A 22,903-nucleotide genomic window follows, 5' to 3' on the forward strand; every position below is an offset into this window, starting at 1 on the left:
AGCATAAGAACTTATTTTATGTTTGAACACGCTTAAGTTACATAAAAATGAGAACAACTTAAATCAATATTGGGAGTTTTTGAGTTTTTTTTTTTTTCTTTTTACTTTAAAAGGAACTTGAAGGAGCTCAATTGTATGGCAATTCTTCATGTGACCGGTTGATTGTTAGCAACACATCGTTGGTTTTTATTATTATTTCACACTGTGTTGTTGTTATACTGACTGCTTCATTTTGATCATATTCATTTTCTCATTAGGCTTTTTTCTTTTGCCTTATTTCGTTAATGTTTAAGCATTAAACATTGTATTTAAAAGTTAAAGCAATTCACTATATTTTACCTTGTTACATACTTCCTAAGATTATTCTCATGAATCATTATTTTAAAAATCTTTTTTCTGGAACATAATGACTTGCTTTATTTTCTTGATAAGTTAAGCCTTTGAAAAATACAACTCTCCCTGGCCTGTGGTGTGGTAACATGAAGCAAGTTATTAGATCTGATAGAAGACTGAGTTCATTGAATTTCTGAGACAGAAGAAATATGTTTGGGAACTTACAAGGACTTGTTTGGTTTGTAATATTGCTGCAAGGTTTTTCAAGTAATAAATTAAAATTAAATTTGAAGAAAATTGAGAAATTCCTAATTTAAGTAGTTAGACATGTCCTCAAATTATGCAAAGTTAATCCAAGTGAGTTAACAGTACCATTTACTGATTATGAGAATTTATTTTATTTTTTAAACTGGGAAAGGTGATCCATTTTCCAAAAGTGCCCCGTTTGTTACAATTATTATTTAATGGATTTTACCCATTGTATCAATTTTCAAAGGCAATGTAGTATTTATTTCCCTTTTTGTTCCTGAAGTTCTTGGGTCAGGGGAATGCTGACTATTGGGAAGAAAGGGGTCACATTCAAAAAAAGGTAAAAATAAAAAGATCAAATAAGTATCATTCTGAAACAGAATTGATCACTCTACCTTTTTTTATATTTTAAAATAAATAAATTGTAAATTTAAAGGTAATCAGTTAACCAGAAATCTACAAACTTAGAATATGTCCTGAAAATATTTTGTTCTCATCCTTTTCCATGCTATCCTTTCACCCTGGGGGCAGGAGGGAAATACTGAAACTATTGTGTATTTCCACTTATGTACAAATGTCCTGTCCATGGGCAGTTGTTCATTCTTCCCATATATTATCTGATAGGGAATGAATCATCTACAACACACAGCCATTTTGTACCTTATTTTCCTGTTAGGCTCTAATTAAAATAGAATGCATTAACACTTCCATACATTACATTACCTAAAAATGATAATGCTTTCTATTAAACTGTGCTTCAATATTCTGTTTTCCTGCAGCTGAATGTGGTGCATCTGCAACAAATAATGAAGGAATTTTGCTTTCTCCAAATTATCCACTCAACTATGAAAACAACCATGAATGCATTTATAGTATTCAGGTTCAAGCAGGAAAGGGAATCAATATTTCAGCCAGAACATTTCATTTAGCACAAGGAGATGTTCTTAAGGTAGGTAAACTCAGAAATACTTGTATTTTGATCATTTTTAGTCATTAAGTATATATTAATACATATATATATCCACATATATATGTACAATCAACCGTAAGTTGATTCTGCCATTCATAGATTTCAATTATACATTATTTCCCGTTTTCCTATTATCATTTTCATTGAGATAAATGTTTTGTTTCCAATGTTTATTTATAATACAGATGTTTTTATTTTATGATACATAAATTTTAATGTTTCAATAACACCAAAAATAACATTTTCATGTCAAATAGCTTATATTCAATAGATCATATGTATAAAACATAACACAGGATTGGTCATTTCTTTAAGAAATATAGTAATGATTTATTTTTGTTTTGATATAAAGTAACTTGGTTATCTCTGTTAATACATGGATTTTTTTGCATTTATGATTAAAAAATATTTATATTTTATAAATACATAAAACTAATGACTTCATATCTATAAATAACTTAAGAAAAATGTATTTTGTTAATAATAAACATTTAGTGGGGTGCCTGAGTGGCACAGTTGGTCAAGCTTCTGACTCTTGGTTTTGGCTCAGGTGGTAATCTCAGGGTCCTGAGATCCAACCCCACATTTGGCATCACGCTCAGCATGGAGTCTGCTTGAGATTCTTTCTCCTTCTCCGTCTACCCCTCCCACTGATGTTCTCTCACTCTAAAATAAATAAATAAATAAATAAATAAATAAATAAATAAATAAATAAATAAATCTTTTAAAATAATAATAAATATTTAGTGTAAAATTTATCAATTCTAAAAAGTTGAAGTAGGCAAGGGTCCTACTTTTTTAATAGATACAATTTTAGACAAATAAATATTCCCCTACTTGCTGATTCATATTTTACAAAGTAAGTGTTTTAGTAAATATAATTTATATGAGGAAGTGGAATAAAAACAAATACTTCTATAAAAATCACATTTAAATATTTTTAAAATAATTGCATAAATTTTTCCTAATTGTCAAGTTTTCCTTATCTGGTAAAAAATTCAACATAATTCAGTTCTCACAAATCTTAAAAAAAAAATTGTGACATCTCAAGTTGGCAGGGGTAGGAGATCCTTGTTTAGCAATAGTGTTGAGAGTGTTGGTTATTTTTTCTCTTAAAAAAGAATATAATTTTGACGATAATTGATGGTTCTCTAGCACAGACAGTACTGTGTGCTTGTAAGATTTGTATAGATGTGGAGAATTTCCCTAGATGTATACAATTTTACTATTAATTTAGGGCCATTCCTGTTTTTGCACTTTTCCCCAATAGGCAACAGAAATTGACTTTATAATCTTTTCAACCTCCAGTTCATTGTTTGGATTTTCTTTTTAAGTTTTATTTGCTGTATTAGAGTCAGTGCTGAGATTAATGGGGATGCCTAAACCTAGAAGTGAGGCAGTGCTTATTTTTTTTTTCTCAGGCCAAGTATGGGGAAAAATATATCAGGACATGGATCAGAAGTGTAAGGCTAGCCACTAACCTGTATGGCACAAGCAACAATAATAAACATATGGCTGTAAGTTAACAGTTAAGAAGTGCTTCCCCAGGGCTACCACCATTCTTCCTAAAATATTTCTTTACTCTCTGTGATGCTTGAAAAAGTGTCCATTACTTTTCCATACTGAATGATGTCTATTAATTTAAAATTCATTTCGGATAACAGGTGATGTCTTTAAAAAGAATAGCCCTAACGTGTTCCTCAGAGTGATTTCTGTATAATCTGCTGCTTCCTTAGAGTAAGGTAACATGCACTGGTGACCTGTGCTACCTGAGGATGGTTGAGACCTCAGTAAACAGTGACATTGTGAGTGCATGTGATGGTGAGAGACAAAGGAAGAGAGACGAAGGCAGAAAAATTCAATTCAAGGCCCTTTAAATAATGATTTTTAAATAAATAAGGATTTTTCTTTCATGAGCATAAGGATGAAAATTTATATCCCCAGCAATTTTTAAAGATTTTTGTAACTTTCCTAGAAGAAAGATATGTTTCCCCAAGTTGAAAAGATTATATACTAAATATTACAATAGAAACACCCCCTACTGATAATCTTGCCTGGGGTTTATTCTGAATTATTATTTCAGAGTAACTTCAGCAAGCCACTGTATAGAGACAGTTGGGGATGGGCTTTAACCTCCAACTCTGTCGTCTTCATGGTCTCTCCACCAGTTTAAGATGTAAATGCTTATATATTGTCTTATTCCTTCCATTAATCCCATGGACAACTAGTTCAAAAATACCTACTGACACAGGCACAGTTAGTCACAAGAGACAGATGTGCCTTCCAAAGGACAGATGGTTAATTTCCAAAGACTAAGGAGCCCAGCGTCCGCTCATGATGCAGGGTGATTTCCCTCACTGCTAACCAGTCCATGACAGCCCATCCCCATCCCAGCACTTTCCAACATTATACCTCATGCAGTCAGCTCTTTGTCCATTCAGACTGGAAAATCAGATGAAATTAGTAGAACTGGGGCATCTGGGTGGCTCAGTCGGTCAAGCGGCTGCCTTCTTCTCAGGTCATGATCCCAGGACCCTGGGATGACCCAGAGTCGAGCTCCCTGCTCCCTCTGCCTCTGCTGCTCCTCCTTCTTCTGCTCTCTAGCTCCATCTCTCAAATAAATAAATAAAATCTTTTAAAAAAATAAATAAATTAGTAAAACAAATAGCCCATTATAGAACCCTCTGCCCCTTGACTGAGAGAATTTAAAAGCATTGCTTTTCTTTACGTGGTAGGATTAGCTATGTTCTTTGGAATAACATTCTCTTATAATCTCTATGTAAGGTTTAGAAAAGGTCTTTTTTTTTTTTTTCTGGCTGCGTTTACTATATAATGTCACTGTATTGGAATCTGACTAAAACAGCAACAACAATAAAAGTATGTGTGTGTACCGACTTTATCTATAGCTACACACACATGCACACACACACACACACACACACACACACACACACACACTTTCCTAAGAGCGCACCACTGATGCCCACTTAGTCATCCACCCACTCTTTCTCCTTCCATCTTCTTTCCATAGATTACTTATATACAACCATACTAATAAAGTTTATATCAAATATAGCTGATCATATGATTCCTCTAGGTAGTTTATTCCTGGCACCACTACCAGATTTTTCTGATTCAGTAGATCTGGGGAAAACTGTTTTAGTTGGTCTGTACCTGAAATTGTGGGTTTTTATAAAGCTCTCCAGATTATCTGATAAACACCAGCTTTGGGAATTCAGTGGGCAAGAATACTGAACTTCTCAAACCCTCACTCAAAATATGTAATTTAATTAATTCTTTCAATTAACATTTATAGGGGGTGTTTATTATATGTATACTCTAAACAATCAGCAGTGAGTAGTTGCCATTGTCAGCCTGATAAGACAAAAGCTGAATAGCAATCAGAAATACTATCTCTGTTTTGTTGTTGTAGTGTTTGTTTTTATTTTCAGAAAAAGACTGAGCACTATGTTTAGATAAGGGAATGTAGCGAGGACAAAATTCAAGGCAATCTTTTTACCACACTCAGTATTGTGTAAAGATTTATGTCTTAGGCGAAATGTAGACAGAATGGATGATTATGGAAAAGAGTCAGTAAAATAACTTAATATTGGTTTTGAGAGTCTGAAAGAAAGGGTTAAGAAAATTGTCATATGTATAGAAACTAGATGGTTGAAGGACTTGATTAATAACACTAATAACATTCTTTTATCAGTATGGTAGAAAAGTTATTAAAATGGTGTTTTTCAAGATGAGTTATTTTCAAGCTTATTTCCTAACCCATGTGCTAGTCTTTGGAAATACTACTCGTGAGAACCTATTTCTAAATTTTCAGTAATTTTGCAAACTGGTTGTTAAACATAGCCATTACTAAAAATTAAATTAGGTTACAATTATATTACAATTAAGTTATATTAAAAACAAAGATAACAAATACAACTTTTCATTTCCTAATTATTTTACTGCTTTTATTATGTGTGGGTTTTAGGTGAGCTATGTATATTATATCTCTATGGTGGAAATACTATGCAGGGTGTCCATGATTTCCCAGCTCTGCATACAGAGATGTCACATTGATAGCTTGATATTAGCAATACTGGGAGTAGTTACACTGCAGAAAATGACAAACACTACAGATCTTGACTTCATCTATTGCTTTTCTCATCGTCTATATTTAAATTTAAGAATGGGCTGTGTCTGTAACCATTCTGTTGTGAATAACACCAAAATTTTGACAGTACATATTTTCTAGAATTAAAAACTACTATTCAATTTAGCCAAAAAGTTGCTCCTGTCATTTAAAAATATGATTTTCTGATATAACATTGTTTTTTACATTGCTTTACTTTGATCTTGTTAACATAAAAAAAAATCAAGCAGTATTCAGTTAGGAATCATTCTTGCTTGTCAGTTGCAATTATAAGTTGCAGGTACAAAAAATTGGCAAACAAAAACCCCCCAAAACACTGAAAGAATCAATTAGCTCTGTGGAATTTGCAGCAATGAATATTGTTTTTTGTTGGTTTGTTTTTGCTGTTTGTAAGTTGCATGCTACACATCCCTTCAGTCAGGGATTCCCAAACAGTCTATTGGCCAAATTGGTCTTGAAACCCATCTCGATAAATAACATTTTACTGGGAGAGAACCATGTTTATTCATTTACGTATTATCGGTCCCTGTTTTTGTGCTACAATGGCAGTATTGTTATGACAGAGATATTATCCCCCAAAGAGTCTAAAATATCTTCTAATTCTTTTTTAGAAAAAGTTTGTCAACTTCTCTTTATATTAATAGAAGTTATTTTTTTTTTAATGTATGTATGGGTGTATACATTCGCCAGTTCTATTTGTTTGAGAGCTGGTTGTCTAGCACACCAGAACTCTCATACGCCCACCATGCACATCTACCAACTTTGTCTGTTCCCTGGTAATCCTTTGTTATCTCTTCCTCCAAAAGCACTCTCTGAATATTTATTTGTTGAGAGTGCTGTATTAGACCTCATAAAACCCTTCATTCTTTCCCATACTGAGGATAACAGAAGTGAAATGATTTAGGCCATACAGCTTTAACCGTAGAATTGGGACTTCAACTCTGTTATATAATCACAAAACTAAACCTCTTGAAAAGCTCACTCTTCCTTGTGTTCCAAACTACTTTACTAAAATATATTAGCTCTTATAATTGAGTATACATTATATGGCTATTTGAAAGACGTAAATATTTTAATATGAACAAAAGTTCTCTGCTCTGTTTCATTTTATTTTGGAGAGAGCATAAGGTTTGGAACATTGTCTTTTATGATTAACAATTGTAAAAATTATTCTTTTTTTTTTTCAAACTTTGACATCTCACTCACCTTATTAGAAAATCTTTATTTACATTTCCAAATCAACCTATAAAACAAGCAGCCAAAAGAAAAATTCTATCCATGAGCGGGAATAATTTGCAGGTTTGTGTGATTATACATATGTACGTGTGAGATTTCTCTCTTTTGATTTTATTTTCTATGTACTTTCTGCTCTTAGGTTCAGATAACATCTGACTTGCTAATTCATTAGAGGAATGACTGAGAATATGCCTTCTAATCATGCATTTATTATAAACAAAAACACAGTTTTGAGTGTTAATAAGCAGTACATTATAGTAGGGTTTGACCTTCCAAATCTAGGAGGGTCTGTACACTGAAACTAATTTCAGGCCCTGATCCATTATAAAAGGTTTGGTAACTGAAAATGGCAACATTGAGTTCTAGTCTGTTCTATTATAAGACTACCAGGTTAATGGCAACCATTTGACAAATTAGAGCCGTATCAAGGAGTTTCATTAATGTTACAAAAGCCCTCAGTGCCTTTCATGATATTAATTCTTAAATCAACTTGAAATTCTAAATTTGACATTAAAGTGAGTCTTCATTATCTGAATTAGGTGTTAAGTAACTGAGAATATTTCTACGGGAAACACCAGAATCCGCTCCTGTCCAACACAAAAAATATATTATACAGTTATCTTGTTCTTTTTTAGATTTGTAAATTTTTTGAAAAAGAAATAGGTATTAAGACATATGCTGAAAATAATAATAATGAACTTATAAAAAAAGAAAAAGAAAATAGGCCCAAATAAAAGCATACTTAACTATCCTGACTTTAATCAGAACACAAATATGAAAAGTAATGATCTCAAATAAAAGATCTGTGGGTAAGACCCAATATAATCACTCTGTATTGTAAATTTACTTTTTTTTTTTTTAAGATTTAATTCGTCTATTTGAGAGAGAGATAGCTTGGTGGGGGGGAGGGGTAGAGGGAAAGGGAGAAACAGACTCCCTGCTGAGCAGGGAGCCTGATCCTGAGCGTGGATCATGACCTGAGCCAAAGGGAGACTGAGCCACCCAGGTACCCCTGAAAATTTACTTCTAAATGAAATGTACATTTTGCTCGTTTTATTTTCTTATTTACATGCTTGCATCCATGTCCACTTCCAAAGTAATTTGCCTTTGGCTATACTGCTTTGTCATTTCTTACTGTCTTTATGCTTCCATATGCGTTTGAATACATTTGAAGAGATTTTATTTACAAGTTAAATAGCATTGGCTTGATCATTACTATAAAACTGTTCTCTCTTTAAAGACTTGCTAATTAATACTTCCTTTTCATCTTGATTTAATAACTTTATACATGCTTCTAAAATTTTATAGTTGAATTATCACACTTCATTTTACTTTTATGATTTTGTGGTATTTCTGTGTTACTTGTTTTCTACCTTCTGACTTTACATTGTTAAATAAACTGTAGTTAGTGAGTTTTGGTGCTGAATTAGATCCTCCTTGCTGGTATATATATATATATATATATATATATATATATATATATATGTATATATATATATTCCCTTTATATACATATATATTGTATATATATACATACATATATATTATATATAATTATATATATAATATATAATATACTATAATAATATATAATATATAACATAATAATATATTATTAGCTAACATATATTAGCCCTTTCATCTTTTTATAATATAATATATAATAATATAATATAATAATATATATAATATAATAATATAATATATTATTAGCTAATATATATATATTATTAGCCCTTTTCATCCTTTTTCTTTCAATGATTATTTTTAAGATGATATCTTAAAGACAGTTTCTTTTGAAAAAGAAAAAAGTATGCTTCTAGCTTAAAAAGTAGAAAGGCATACATAAATGTCTCTCTTGGGACAGACAATATTTTTTAAATCTCCGTCAGGTTAAGAATGATGTCTTAATTGTTTTTTTAAGTTTATTCCCAGCACCTAATACAATGCATAGAACTAAATATGAGTTGAATTATTTTGTTATTTTTTTAAACATTATGTTATACGAGAATGATTTTCGTGTGTAAGGTGAGGGTTTCTCCTATGATTCAACATTTTTTTCATTACCACTGAAAATTTAAGAAAAACATTAGGAGAGACTTCCAAAAAAATTAAAAACAGAATTCAAGAACCAATTTCTGTTTACTCATTTACATCAATTAGTTGTTTAATTCATATTGCCCCTTTTTTTGGCTATTTTTGAGAAATGAAATTCCTACAGTGTATCCATGCATAAAAGCAGGACTAGTCGAATCCAAGAAACAATTATTTATATTTAACATAAGAATGAATTAGATGCTGGTGAAAAGTAAGGGAAATAAAATGAAAATATTCTTTGGGGTTACCTAGACAATCTTAACCACAAATAAGATCCACTGGATCTTCTGGTTTAATGGTGTGGTTGTGAATATATAGCTCTAAACTTAGAATTTATGAACTATATCATATATAGAGTTATAAAATAAATGTCTTCAAAAACAGCTTCTGAGAATATTGAACATTTGAAACTCACAGACATAAAAGTGTGTTTTCCAGCAAGTGTGTTGCCTTGTCTCTGAATTATCACCGGTGACGTCTTTTCTTAAGAAATCGAAAGTTGACTCTTACGTAATCAAACAATAAAATTCCTGAGCTAACAAACCTCAACATTTGGTTCAGCTTTGTTGAAGATAAATAACTTCTAGCTGATAACTAAAACAGAAACTTATTTGTCCAGTAAGTTCCCACGAGGGGGTTCAAGGTACTCCTGTATGATTTTAGGAAATTTGTCCATGCAGCCCTCTATCTAGTGCTCAGATACTCTTTAAACAGTCAACTCACTTTTGTTGTTGTTGTTGTTGTTTTTGTTTTTAGTTGACAGAAAGACCTTTTAAAAGAAGGGAGAGAACAGTAAAATGTTCTCTTTTAGGAATTCCATGACCATGTTGTCTTGAGTTCAGCTCTGAAACTTCTCCCTCTATTTTTGCCTCCCTCTCCGTGCTAATACAGTAAATAAGCAGGTGGAGTCTGGAGACTCATGTGAAGCTGCAGATTCCCTCAATCACAAAGGGAAAGAGCAGAAGGTCCTGGTAATAGAGACTTCAAAATTCCTGTGCAGACAAAGCATGGGATAATGTGGTTTGGAGAGGACACCAGGGGCCCTGAACACAAGCTACATTTTTATAGCATGTTAAATAAAATTTTATCGCTGGTCTTTATAACACTTAAATCCTATATCAATAATAAGGAAATATAATCCTATAAATAGCTTAAGGTACATAAATACATACTTAAGGGGAATTCAGTAACTGGGAGGAAGAAAGACCAAATTAAATGCATGGAACAGGTAGTGTACATTGAATTCAAACTGTGGGAGCATTAAAAGAAATTTGAAAATAAATTTAAAATTTTTGAAAAAATCTTAAGCAGTTAGAGTGCTGAGAGAGAGAGAGGAGAGACTTTCTAGAGCTTGACCAATGATCTTAAAATTTAAGATTTTAAATAAATTTTTTATAGATTTTATTTATTTATTTGCCAGAGAAAGAGCACAAGCAGGGGGAGTGGCAGACAGAGGGAGAAGCAAGCTCCCTGCCCAGCAAGGAGCCCAATGTGGGACTTGATCTCAGGACCCTGGGATCATGACCTGAGCCAAAACCAGGTGCCGAATGGACTGAGCCACCCAGGCATCCCTAAAATTTAAGATTTTAGTAGAAGCCCTAAAAAGAGATTAGTCACTGCTGAAAATCTAATTGTTCATTTGGAAGATTCAGTGAAAGATTGTTTACAATACTGAGGGAAAGATAGATGCGAAGAGAAAGTATAGGAGAATCACAATACAGTTTTGGAGACTTATCATACAAATAATAGGCATTCTAAATGGAAAATAGAAGGATCATATAGACAAGGAATAATTGAATAAACAAAAACTCAAAGGTAGTTTCTTGAGCTGAAAAATATCTTAAGCCTATAAATAAAGAAGTCTTGATATTTTATTTGAATAATCCCAATATTAGAAATACAGTGAAAATTTCCCAGTCTGTTTTATTATGTTAACATAAATTGAACACTAAAACCTGCTAAACATAATTTGAAAAAAAGAAAAAAATATAAAAACTGTACATGAATTTTCATTTATAAATTATAGAAAACAATCTATGTAGATTATCAAATTTAACCCAAAAATTTAGCCCAAGAAAAGTCTATCATGCAGGTTAATATAATAATAATAATAATGTAAAGTTCCATTGCATACCATCTAACTGCTTTCTTTTACATGACATAAACATGATGAATACCTCATTTGGGGAACACTGGTGTTATGGCAAGTTCACGGGATTAGGAGTACAGCAACATAATTTTTACACTAATACCAGGTTAGAAGTAAACAGTTTCAGGCAGGAGATAAGTAACTTTGAGCAGCATTTCTCAGCTTTTTCTGTTCATTATCATTCATCTAATGAGCCCCAACCCTATGAAACTAAATATTATGGAATAAAATTGGTCAGATAGAGTGATCTTTGTAGCCCTACCAATCATCGTAATATATATAAGACTTCATCACAAGCAAAAACCAATTTTCACTGCCTTGGGAGAGTGGGGCATAAGTACTCCATTGAAAATTCATACCTTAAGGGCAAAAGAATGGTAACATGCAATGTTGGCAAACCTTCCACTTCTGTGTACTTTTTGGAAATAATATGGCTATACATGAACATTTTAGCTCAAAAATCCCATATATTGAAAACTTTCTTCTGAAAATACAAGTACGAAAAAAATGTGAGGTATATGTTAAAAGGTGTTTATTTCAGTATTGCTCTTAGTAGCAAAAAACTTGAATTTATTAATGTGGGAATGATAGCTAATTTATTAATATGGGAATGATAGTTGTGGTAGTGTCACTGTGTGAAATATTGCACAGCTCTCAAAAGGCAGAATCTGTATCTACTGACCTGGAGAGATGTCTATAATGCACTGATAAAAGAAAAGCATATTAGAATATAATGAAAAGTTACCCCTTCAGAAGAATGAGAATTACATGGGGATGTTTGAGAACTCATCAGTTTTGTTTTGTATATTTTTGTCTTGTTTACTTAGTTCTAAAAACATTTGGTACTCATTTACTATTTTTTACAGGCCAAAAATGGATTAAGTTAAAGGAAATGGGTAAATTATAGAAATTGCAAAAGAAGCAAGTATATTTTATATTAATTATGTTATTAGAAAAACAGGGATTTGACCCCCTTGAGCAAGCTGCAGAAAAACAACCAACCAACCTTGGAAACCAATCTTTCTGTAGATATTCTCAATTTTAAATGCCTGCCATAAAAAAAAAACATTATTTTAATAATAAGATCAAAAATTATATAATATGAGTACTTAAGGTATACTGAGCTTGAAATTTTAAAATTATCCATATGGATTCTAACTTTCTTAGCTTGATGTATGTGGGAATTGATATATGTAATTAACCTTGGGGAACATGAGTGATCTGATTTAGGAAGAATTTGATAATTTCCTCTTCTTCGTAAATATAAACACATGATTTGATTGGTTTTTATTAGCACATTTACATTTTTAATTATAAATGTTTTGCAGATTTATGATGGAAAAGATAAAACGACTCATCTACTAGGTGCATTTACTGGTGCATCTATGCGAGGATTGACACTTAGCAGTACTTCAAATCAACTCTGGCTAGAATTTAATTCTGATTCTGAAGGAACAGATGAAGGTTTTCAACTTGTCTATACCAGTAAGTATTTTGGAAGGAAAAAATGGCCAAACACTGAAGCTGAGTATTTATTAAATGATTGCAATTTACCAGATGAAGTAATACCCAACATTTGAGCCTGAATTTGAAGTGTAGAATTACCTTCTATACATATAATTTTATTTGACCTTAACAACAATTCCATAAATTAAGGTATTCTAACTTGCAATTTGACAGTTGAAACAGCTAAGGTTCGGAATTGTTAAGTAATTTGTGGCTTATTTATTTATGTATTTTTAAAATAGCAGTACTCTCCCCATCCAATATTTTAAAAATATAATTTATTTTTTTAATAGATGGAAACTCAGTGTTTGCAATGTGTGGTAGTTATATGTTGGACAGTCATTAACAATAACTGGATGGTTTAGGGTGAATGTACATTAGAGTTAAGTTTTTATTATGTTTTGCTTTTGTGTTGAATTGCTTTATTAAAAATAAATTCATATAGAACCATTGTGTTATACTCCAATTGGCTACTCTGACAATTAAACAAGTAGAAGTTCAAAGACTGAGAACCATAGGTCGGTGGGTTACATCAATTGTTATATGAATTAAATGAATTTATTTTACCAGTGCCATAATAAAAGAAACAGACTACATCTATCAACAATAAATTATATTCAAGTAATATATTTATTGAGTTTCTACTCTGTAAGACAGTACACTAAGAAAGTAAAGCTCATGCAAAACTGAGATGGTTACTAGCTGTGTGTGTAAGAAATTTAGAATCAGATCAAATCCATTCTTGGAAGTTCAGAATATTCATTTAATTTAGCAAAATAAACTAAGCAGCAACATTCAGTAATCTTTACTTTTAGAATATTTGAAAAAGATCTAATGACCCCTATAAATTTTTTCAAGAAGTCAGATGAATGGAAACTATTGTAGAAACTGGGAAATTAAAAAGATTACAGTATCAAAGATATTCACATGGGATCTTAAAGAGAATTTGAATCAAATTATTGTTTGTGAAAATATTCTTTCTTAATAATATGAGAAGTAGGAGACGAGAGTATATTAAAATTGTATTATATTTTAAAATTTGATGCATATGGCTAAGATATTACTTTTGCTCCCTGTTTATTTCAGGGTTTTTTCCTACCTGTGCTGGAACTGTTACATCATTAACATAACAAAACCTAAATTAACAAAATGAAAGTTGAATACATATGTTTAAATCCTGGAAACTGTTGTGTACAATGCAATTTTTTATGAAGTACTTCCTAAGAAAAATGAAAATCCAAGCAAATTGTGTTTACAGATATTACTATGTGATATACTAAGAGTAATAGTATTGAGAATTATTGCTCAAATATAACTGGTGTGATCTGCTCAGAAGGGCACATTTTTTTAAATCTACTGTTCTGTGCCCCTTTCTCTGTTTTCTAACAGAGTTGCTGACATTTTTCAAGTCATGGCTCAATGTTTACATAATGATCTTTCTTTGCTCTGCATCATTTTGCATTTTTCCTCGTCTAAAATGTTAATGGGTTTCATAGGAAAAAACCTAGATTTCTTTTCCGGATATTTAAATTTTATGTAACTTGAGATTATTGATGCAAAGATGCTAGACGTTGTAGGACATACCTGCATTTAAAATTGTGTGGGGCGATTAGGTGTCTGGAAAGAGTCAAATCATTGACTTTATCGTCACTAGTATGAGCTCCCACATGTCAAAAAAGAGATGTCTTAAAAAGTGAATATTTAAAATCACTCTTCTTAATTACTCTAGTTGTTCATTATAGAATGTGTGTCATTATGAAGATGGAAAGTTATAGAATGGGGAAGAGAATATAAAAGCAATTATTTTTTAGAAGGGTAGGTATACATATATAAATATTTTTCAGTCTCAGACTTAAAACTAAAATGTTTCCATCTCTGATATGGAACTGAAATGTATAGCCTACTTCCAAGTTGTCTGTGGATATCACCAGGTCGGTGAAGGGTCCTCTGATTTTCTGAATCAACAGCTGTGTTCTGAGCCCCTTTTGGAGAGGGTCCTGGAACTAGTAGCACATCTATCATTAACTGTATTTGTTCCAAGGTGTTACTTCTGATTTTGACAAATGGCAATCTTTCTACATAACTGCAATTATCTTAATAGCTAACCCCAGATTTCCTAACTTTGATGGAAACTTATTCCCATCCTCCAAATATGTTTTCGTTTCCAGCTGTAGCACCCGTGCCGGGCTGCTTTCTCTTTCAGGGTAACAGTTGTTACTGGTGTGTCCCAAACTGAAGCATCAGCTGAGCCTTTGAACTTTAAGACTCATCTTTGCTATTTTCCCACTGATGCTTACTTACCCTGACACCTTCAGTTAGAGTTAGCTTACTTTTTAACATTTCACTTGCAGTAGTTTATGTTCTCAACTAATACAAGTAATCACACTGTACTGTCATTATACTTTTTTTGCAAACATACTGTGCATACTTCTTCAAGGGGCCATTTCTTCTCTTCATGTCTTTAGTCAATTTTAGTTCAACTGCATCTCTTTACATATTCTTAGTAAATTAACATGTAGTCTGAATACTGATTTTATAAAATGCCTTTGTGTTATAGAAGAAGATTCCACAAGGGCACATATTTTAAATATTCATAAACTTCTTAGAGGCAGTAATTAATTTCTGAACATAAAAGAATTTGCTAAGGTGCTCAAACATGGGGGAAAATGTAAAAGACCATGTTTTTGTGTATGAATCCTTGTATCTGGTCATTTCTAAATCTAATGCCTTCTGCCATTCTGTGCTGTGCTCCTCTTTACAATTATCCAAACTTAGCCTCTGAAACATCTGAGAGAACACTTTGTGACAGAGAGGAGTTCCTAGGGTTCCCATTAAGAGAATTAGAGACAGAAGAGAGAACAGTTGGCTCTAGGGCAGATCAAGTAAGGATTCATAAATGGGATGGTATCAAAGGTTGGGTTGGTGGGTCACAAAAAGAAATGGTAGGGAGTATACCAGGCAAAGAGAATAGGATGAAGAAAGGCACAGAGACTAGAAAGATCCTGTTAAACCCATTCAAGGCAAATACAGCAAATAATCCAATTCGGATTAATCCCATATACCTAGCTCCTCACAATTCTAGCATTAACACAAACAGGCCTTTTTTGACTACCCTTATGTAATGACAGGTATCTTATCTAATGATAGTCACTCCCTATCTTTCTGTTGTCCATTTTGTTGACTTGTGTGGTTGCCTGATTATTTGCAGTTTTAGGTAGAGAGAAACACATTTGGCTGAGATAAAAATGAGGAAATATTTTAGAACAGAACTTTTTAACATACATTTTATTTCAACTGTCTTATTGGCCTATTCATTATATAATCATTAAGAGTAGTAAATGGACTAGTGGACACAGTAGTTGAGATGTTGCTTTTGGTTTCAAGTAATGGAAAACCTTACCATAGCTTAAATAACCAGGATTTATTTTTCTCGTATAAGATAAAAGATGAGCAACAGGTGGGTAGATTCTTGATTCAACTGTCCCACCTAGGCAACAAGGGTCCTGCCCCTGTCTTTCTGCTGTGGCATCCCTAGGGTGTTCATTTTTTGTCCTACTGCTTGTGATATGGTCACAAGATGGCTACTTTAACTCCAGGCATATTCAAGGCAGGGAGAAAAAGGGAATAGGTAGTGCCAAGCACAAATGCCTCCTTTATCAGGAATGCAAAATCTTATGCCAGACATTCTCTTATCTCTCTTTATCCAAAACTGAGCCACGTGGTTATACCTGAATTTCCCAGCAAGGCAAGCTGGGAAGTGAATTATTTGGCAGACTAAATGATCATCTTATTACTAGACCGCCATGTTACATTGCCTCCTATGATTCTTTTACTGCTGGGAACAAAATCGGGGTTGTTTGTGAGGAGGATGAGAAGAGATATTGAGAATACGACTTACAGTGTCTGCTACAATGTACAAGCTGTAACAGTTATTCCAAAAAAATAATAAGTCCATAAATGTTGCATCAATATATGCCTCTGAGATTAGTGGTATTATGGAAGCCTGGACTCTTGGGTGTTTAGAAAGGAAAAGCATTTGGTTTACCCATTATTAGTAATTTTAGCTCTACTACACTAAGAAGACAGTGAGCTTTTTTCTCTCTTCTTCATTAATAAATAAATTATATATATACTTGTGAAAATGCTACACCACACTTGAGGGGAGAAACTCTCCCATTCCTTTATTTTTCTAAAGCAAATTAAATCTCTTCCATCAGTATCCATTAAGATGAACATAACATAAAAACATAATATTAAGAGTTGTTAAGAATTATCTTATTTAGCCTTTGTAACGATATCCTTCTCCCAGGTAAATTTCTCAGTCAACTCTATCTAGTTTGATTAGAACAATTGAAGCCTAGATAGCTACCCTGATTGAGTGTAAACTGGCATGATAAACATGGTCAGATCTTGACTACTGTTAGGAAATCAATCCCACTACTCAGCCTCTCAGAATTAACTCCCTCTTTGAGTCAGGCCATTCTTCCATTCTTCTCCAATTAATGGGTATCAAATACTCTTGCCCTGGAGAAATCTGAAACTCACCCCAAATAAAGATACAGATGAGGCATATTTTTTAATACAAATTATTTGACAATTTCCCTGTGACCCCCAAAGACATAGCTGCATTACCTAGAGGGAGTAGGGGAGGAGAGGGAGAGAAAATTACTATCTCCTTCTAAAGTTGGAAGAACAGATTAGAAATTAAGGTATCATTATAGTGTCCTTCTTAAAGCATCACTGTGCTCTGGATCTCTCTATAATAGAACTTGGCAAAACCTGATAGGATAACCTGACCGGATTTCTTCAGCTACTCAAAACGTATTTCAAGAAGGCATTTGTAAATCTGGTGTCTTTCACTGAATCTCTCTTACTGAAGGCTTCATTGTAGAAATGTCACTTTTATTTGGTCATATGTCTTAGCTTCCCTTTTTATTCCTATGCTGGAATTATATTTATTGTGGAATCATAGTTTGTCTTTCCCCTCTGGAATGTTTTATGCCCTGGAGATAAAGAGAACAGTGAATAATACAAAGTTCCCGCTCATATGGAGCTAACTTTTTAGTGGGACAAGACAGAAAAGACAAGAACAAAGGATAAGAGAACTGCATTTAGAAATAATTTCTAACCGGGCTATTGGAGAGAGAGTATAGGAGTTGGAGCCACTGTGGCTAGTTGGTTCAGGGACTCCATCTCAGAAGAGGTTATTATTTGAGTTGATTTTAGAATTATATGAAGGGACAACCACATCTGTTCCCACATCTGTGGGAAGAGGGTGCCAGGCAGATAGATCATCAAGTGCAAAGGCCCAAGAGAGGCCTGAGCTTGAGCTGTGTGGCTACAACTGAATGAGCAAGGAGAATGGGACAAAATGAAAAAGTGGAAGCTAGTCAGGGACGAGGTAGACTATAGTGAGGGGTTATGTTTTACCTAAAAGGTACAGAGAGACCTTTCAACCCTATTGTACCTTTAAATATTAGAGTTAAAAATAACAGCTAACATTTATCTACTCTCTACTAGGTATAAGATGTAACACTATGAGGAAGGTACTACTATCCCCAGTTAGACGAAGAGGAAAATGAAGCACAATAGAGTTGTGCTACTTGCCCAAGATCACAAAGCTATTAAGTACGGATATGGAAATTGAACCGAAGGGCTCTACCTCTTAATCACCATACTATATTATCTCCAACCCGAGTTTGGGATGTTTTATATTTGAAATTCCACCGATTTATCATTTTTTTATTGTTGATGTAAATGTAAAAACAAATAATATTTTAAAAAGTAGATGCAATTCATTCCAAATACACTTTTATCATTTTATGCCTGAGAATCGGAATGCTTTCTTACTGGCTAAACTTACAATCAGGAAATAACTTAGACCTAGTGTCTTTTATGTTGTTTGTGTAGTCTTTAAACTTTATGTCTTGAAGTTATGCTTCATTGCAGATTATTTTAGCTCTGTTCTTTTGTAGTTCTTACACTTTGATTCAGTAGAAAGTAATTGGGTATATTAAACAACCATCCATTACAGAGCTAAATCGCACCTTTTTGATGGATTATAGCATTGTCTTCTCAAAAGCTGATCTGGTAAATGTCCATGATGCCCAGCCATTAGACACTATCTCTGGGCCTTTTGTTATCACCTCGGCACATTTAATTTACTAAAAAGCCCATTGGAGAAATGTTCATTATCCCAAAGGAAAAGTTCAGCTATTTTTAGATCCTTTTAGCCTTCCAGTCTTGTTGCTTGAAATGATTCAATAATCCACATGGAACATGTCCATTTCAAATTTTATATTCAAATTAATGATGGGCATTAGCTAATTTGTGATGCCTTTTCTTATACACTAACTTTGTAAATATATAACAAGTTATCTTTATTTAAACTCTTTAATAGAATTACTAGTATGTTGTTGGCAGGGTTAATCACAAAACATCAGATGACTTACTAACTGTAACTTTATTCTTTGGATATAGTTTATTTAATGCAAATGCAAGTAAAGAATAAATAAATTACAAGGGAGCAACAAAGTTACTCCATGTGGTTCTATGTCCCATAAACACTTAACAGATGCATTTGGCATTTCTTTTACTTTTTAAAACTTGGAATTAGCCAGGTAATAAAGGAAGTACTGACTAATGCTGCATTATGTAATATAAGGTATTCTAACTAAAATATTAAAGAAATATTTCTTGATTATCTGTCATTTACATAGGCAATATTCGATAGTTCTTCATGATAGAATAACAAAATAGTCACTGTCATTTTTATAACTTTGACATCCCAAAAAGCTTTGTAAATTTTGAACTTTAAAGACCTACTAATTTACTCCTTATATAAAAATTAATTTCTGGGGGATTGAAGACTTATATGTGCATATAAAAACAGTAAAATATTTAAGAAAAAGGGGCGCCTGGTGGCTCAGTCAGTTAAGCATCTGACCTTTAGCTCAGGTCATGATCCTGGGTCCTGGGATTGAGCCCCGCTTCAGGGCTGCTTCTCTCTTTCTCCACCCCCATTCATGGTTTCTCTCACTATCTCCCTTTCTCTCAAACAAACAAATAAAATCTTTAAAAATAAATAAATAAAATAAAATATTTAGGAAAAAAAGTGTGGCCTAGAACAACTATGTCTTTAAGGTAGAGTAAGATTTCTAAAACAAGATATACAAGCAAAAACCTGTCGATAATCAGTAATATCTCTGCCCTTCTAAACACTTCCCTGAAGTGTAGAGACTAAAAACCTGGCAACTGTATTTCCCATATTCTTGCCAGCAAAGATCTCTACTTAGATTCTGCCAATTAAATGCAGTCCTGTGAGAGCCGAGAGGTGGAAGGAATGGAAAAGCCATTATTGTCTGTCCGCACAGCAGGCGGGAGTGTGATACTGGCAGGTGGTTTTATGTGGCAGCAGCTTCCCTGAACTCCAGGATGTCCTGAAAGCCAGCAGTGATCTTCTGACCTTCATTCTGTCTGCATTTCTTGTATTTTCCCTCAATACAGTAGGAATAAAGATGTATCTATTTCTTGCATGGAATCTTAGCAATTCAAAATGTCTAAGTGGCTTCTGTTTTCCTCACCAAGCCCCAGTCATCATGTATTTTTTAAATGCCTCTATAGCAAAACACACCATAAAGTAGAAAGGCAGATTTTTTTTTAGGAAATATTTACCATATATGTAACAGAAAAATATAAACTCTATAGAAAGGAATCTATAAATTAATAAGAAAACAAAAAAAATTTCACACGAAAGAAGCCTCAGGTAGGCAGTAAGCGAACAAAAAAAAATGCTTAATAGAAATTGAGAAATAAAAATTAAACCTAAAATTGGGGGCGCCTGGGTGGCACAGCGGTTAAAGCGTCTGCCTTCGGCTCAGGGCGTGATCCCGGCGTTATGGGATCGAGCCCCACATCAGGCTCTTCTGCTATGAGCCTGCTTCTTTCTCTCCCACTCCCCCTGCTTGTGTTCCCTCTCTCGCTGGCTGTCTCTATCTCTGTCGAATAAATAAATAAAATCTTTAAAAAAAAAAAAATTAAACCTAAAATAATATGTTGTTACACATTCATGAGGTTAGTAAAAATTAAAATGCTCTACAATACTAAATGCTGATGGCAATTTGAAGAACATGAAACTCTTAAATTCGGGGAATACAAGTTGGTAAAGTCACCTAGGAGAGTAATTTGGCAGTATCTAGTAAAATTCCATTCCTAGATGTATCTAGAATGCACCAACTATACAGTTTGGCCAAATACCAAATGGCTGATGGTTAAAAATTAATGTTCGGGCAAAGCTGAATCTCACCATCCCAGAATGATGTAGAAATGTATGATGTGCAAGACACAAACTAGCACATTTAAAAATATCACTCACTCTTTCATGTCCAACAGATTAAAATATAGGAAAGTCTGTGAGTAATGTTTTCTACTCAGAACTTTATACATAGGATTTAGAGCATTGGCAATTAAAAACAAAATAAAAAAAGAAGTCTTTACCATATCTCCTGTTCTCCAGTTGGAAATGGGTATCAGTCATTTCCACAAACTTTTGCTTGTTTAAATGTTTTACTTCTATATACTGAAAACTGTAAGGATTGCCTTCTTCAAGGATTCTTATAAAGTTTGTGCTTTCAAAGTTTGATGTTTCATAGAGTTTGACTAGTGAGGAATAAGTGTGTGCCTTTTTTTATTAGTTTGACAAGTGAGAAAAAAGAATATGTAGTCATTTAATACTTTGTTCTCTTTATTCCTATTATATTCTTTATTATGTCTGAATCAAAGAGGATTATCACAGCTGTTGTGCATGACCGGAACAATTTCCTTCTTGCGAATTTTATTCTTCTTTCTTTCCTGCTTGCAAATTTTAAAGTGGCAAAGTCGACATTCTATTTTGTATACATCCTCATTTAAATATAAAGCATTCTAAATTGAGACTTCTTCATGCAAGATTCATGGCTTAAGTAGAATTTAATAATCAAACATTAAAGATAATTCATATAGATTGTTCTACTAAATATTATGAACCAAATCCACCAAAGAATTCAATAGAGATTAAAACGATGATAGAATAATCAATTCTTTGTTTTCTTGCATTGTTATTTAAACTTTAATTAATGTTTTTAGTTTCAGAAAGGATGTTATCCTTTACTGTATTTAGCCAACATGCTTTCTCAGTTCCCTTATTGACAACCTATTTCCTTTTTATTTAACAATTTGAAATTTCTTACTTTTGGTCTATACATCTAACATACCTTCCTTCACCGTTAAATACTCTAAAATGTAACTTTTATAATATTAAGTACATATTTACATTTTAACTGAATTTCAAAAAAATAAAGTATATAAAGATCTTCTTTTTTTAAGTTCCATCAGAAATGCTGACTTACATTCAAAGATTGAGTTTTCAAATATTTATATTGCTAAGCCATCTGCCTTATTGTATTACTGTTCTGCTAACTATGTGACATTTCCCCACGTGAATACATAGCTGTTGCTCATAAACAAATTGCACAGAAATTATGTCGAGGTAGGAATTCAGCTATTTATCTTTCGGTAGGCCAAGGCAGAAGTTAAAAAGCAAATTAGCAGATTTTGATGGAATCTTAGGACAAAATGAACTCTGGATCCCTACATGGGTTAGTAATGTTTGTAACATGTGCAGAAGGAGACAAAAAAATGTAGCCTTTTTGTAGCAGAGAATAATTGGAAACAATGTAAATGCTCATCAGTTGGAAAATAGATCCATTTTGGAGTATGTTTCTAATGTAATACCACAGAGTAGTTAAAATGAATAAAATGTGTATGTGTGATGTGTGTGTGTATAAAGGTTAAAATACAATGCTAATAAATAAAGCCTCGGAAGAAATTTAAAAATAATTTTATAACTTATAAAATGTATAAATACTTGTGAGGGTGCCTGGGTGGCTCAGTTGGTTAAGTGTCTGACTTTGGCTCAGGTTATGATGTCAGGGTCCTGGGGTGGAGCCCAGATCCAGGCTCCCTGCTCAGCGGGGAGTCTGCTTGTCACTGTCCCTCTGCCCCTCCCCCTACTCATGCTCATGTGCGCTCTTTTTCTCTCTCTCTCTGTTAAATAAATAAAACTTTTAAAGATGTATAAATGCAAAACATTCTATGTATTGTTCATCGATATATAGATATGTGATAAAAATATAAACTAGGCATGAGAATAATATACTGATTCAGAATATTTGCT

General features: G+C 33.0%; 1 protein-coding gene across 4 annotated transcripts in view; it reads left to right on the plus strand.

Moving 5' to 3' along the window:
• Positions 1 to 22,903, plus strand: part of CSMD3 (CUB and Sushi multiple domains 3) — a 1,146,349-nt gene that overhangs the window by 828,228 nt on the left and 295,218 nt on the right. For all 4 annotated transcript variants that reach the window (XM_045805628.2, XM_087864412.1, XM_045805629.2 and 1 more), the window contains 2 exons: positions 1,362 to 1,531; positions 12,513 to 12,669. In XM_045805628.2, coding sequence (XP_045661584.1) covers positions 1,362 to 1,531; positions 12,513 to 12,669 — 327 coding nt within the window. The remainder of the gene's footprint in view (positions 1 to 1,361; positions 1,532 to 12,512; positions 12,670 to 22,903) is intronic.

Source organism: Ursus americanus, chromosome 9 (genome assembly GCF_024610735.1).
Source record: "Ursus americanus isolate L20-20 chromosome 9, mUrsAme1.1.p, whole genome shotgun sequence".
Taxonomy (NCBI): Eukaryota; Metazoa; Chordata; class Mammalia; order Carnivora; family Ursidae; genus Ursus; species Ursus americanus.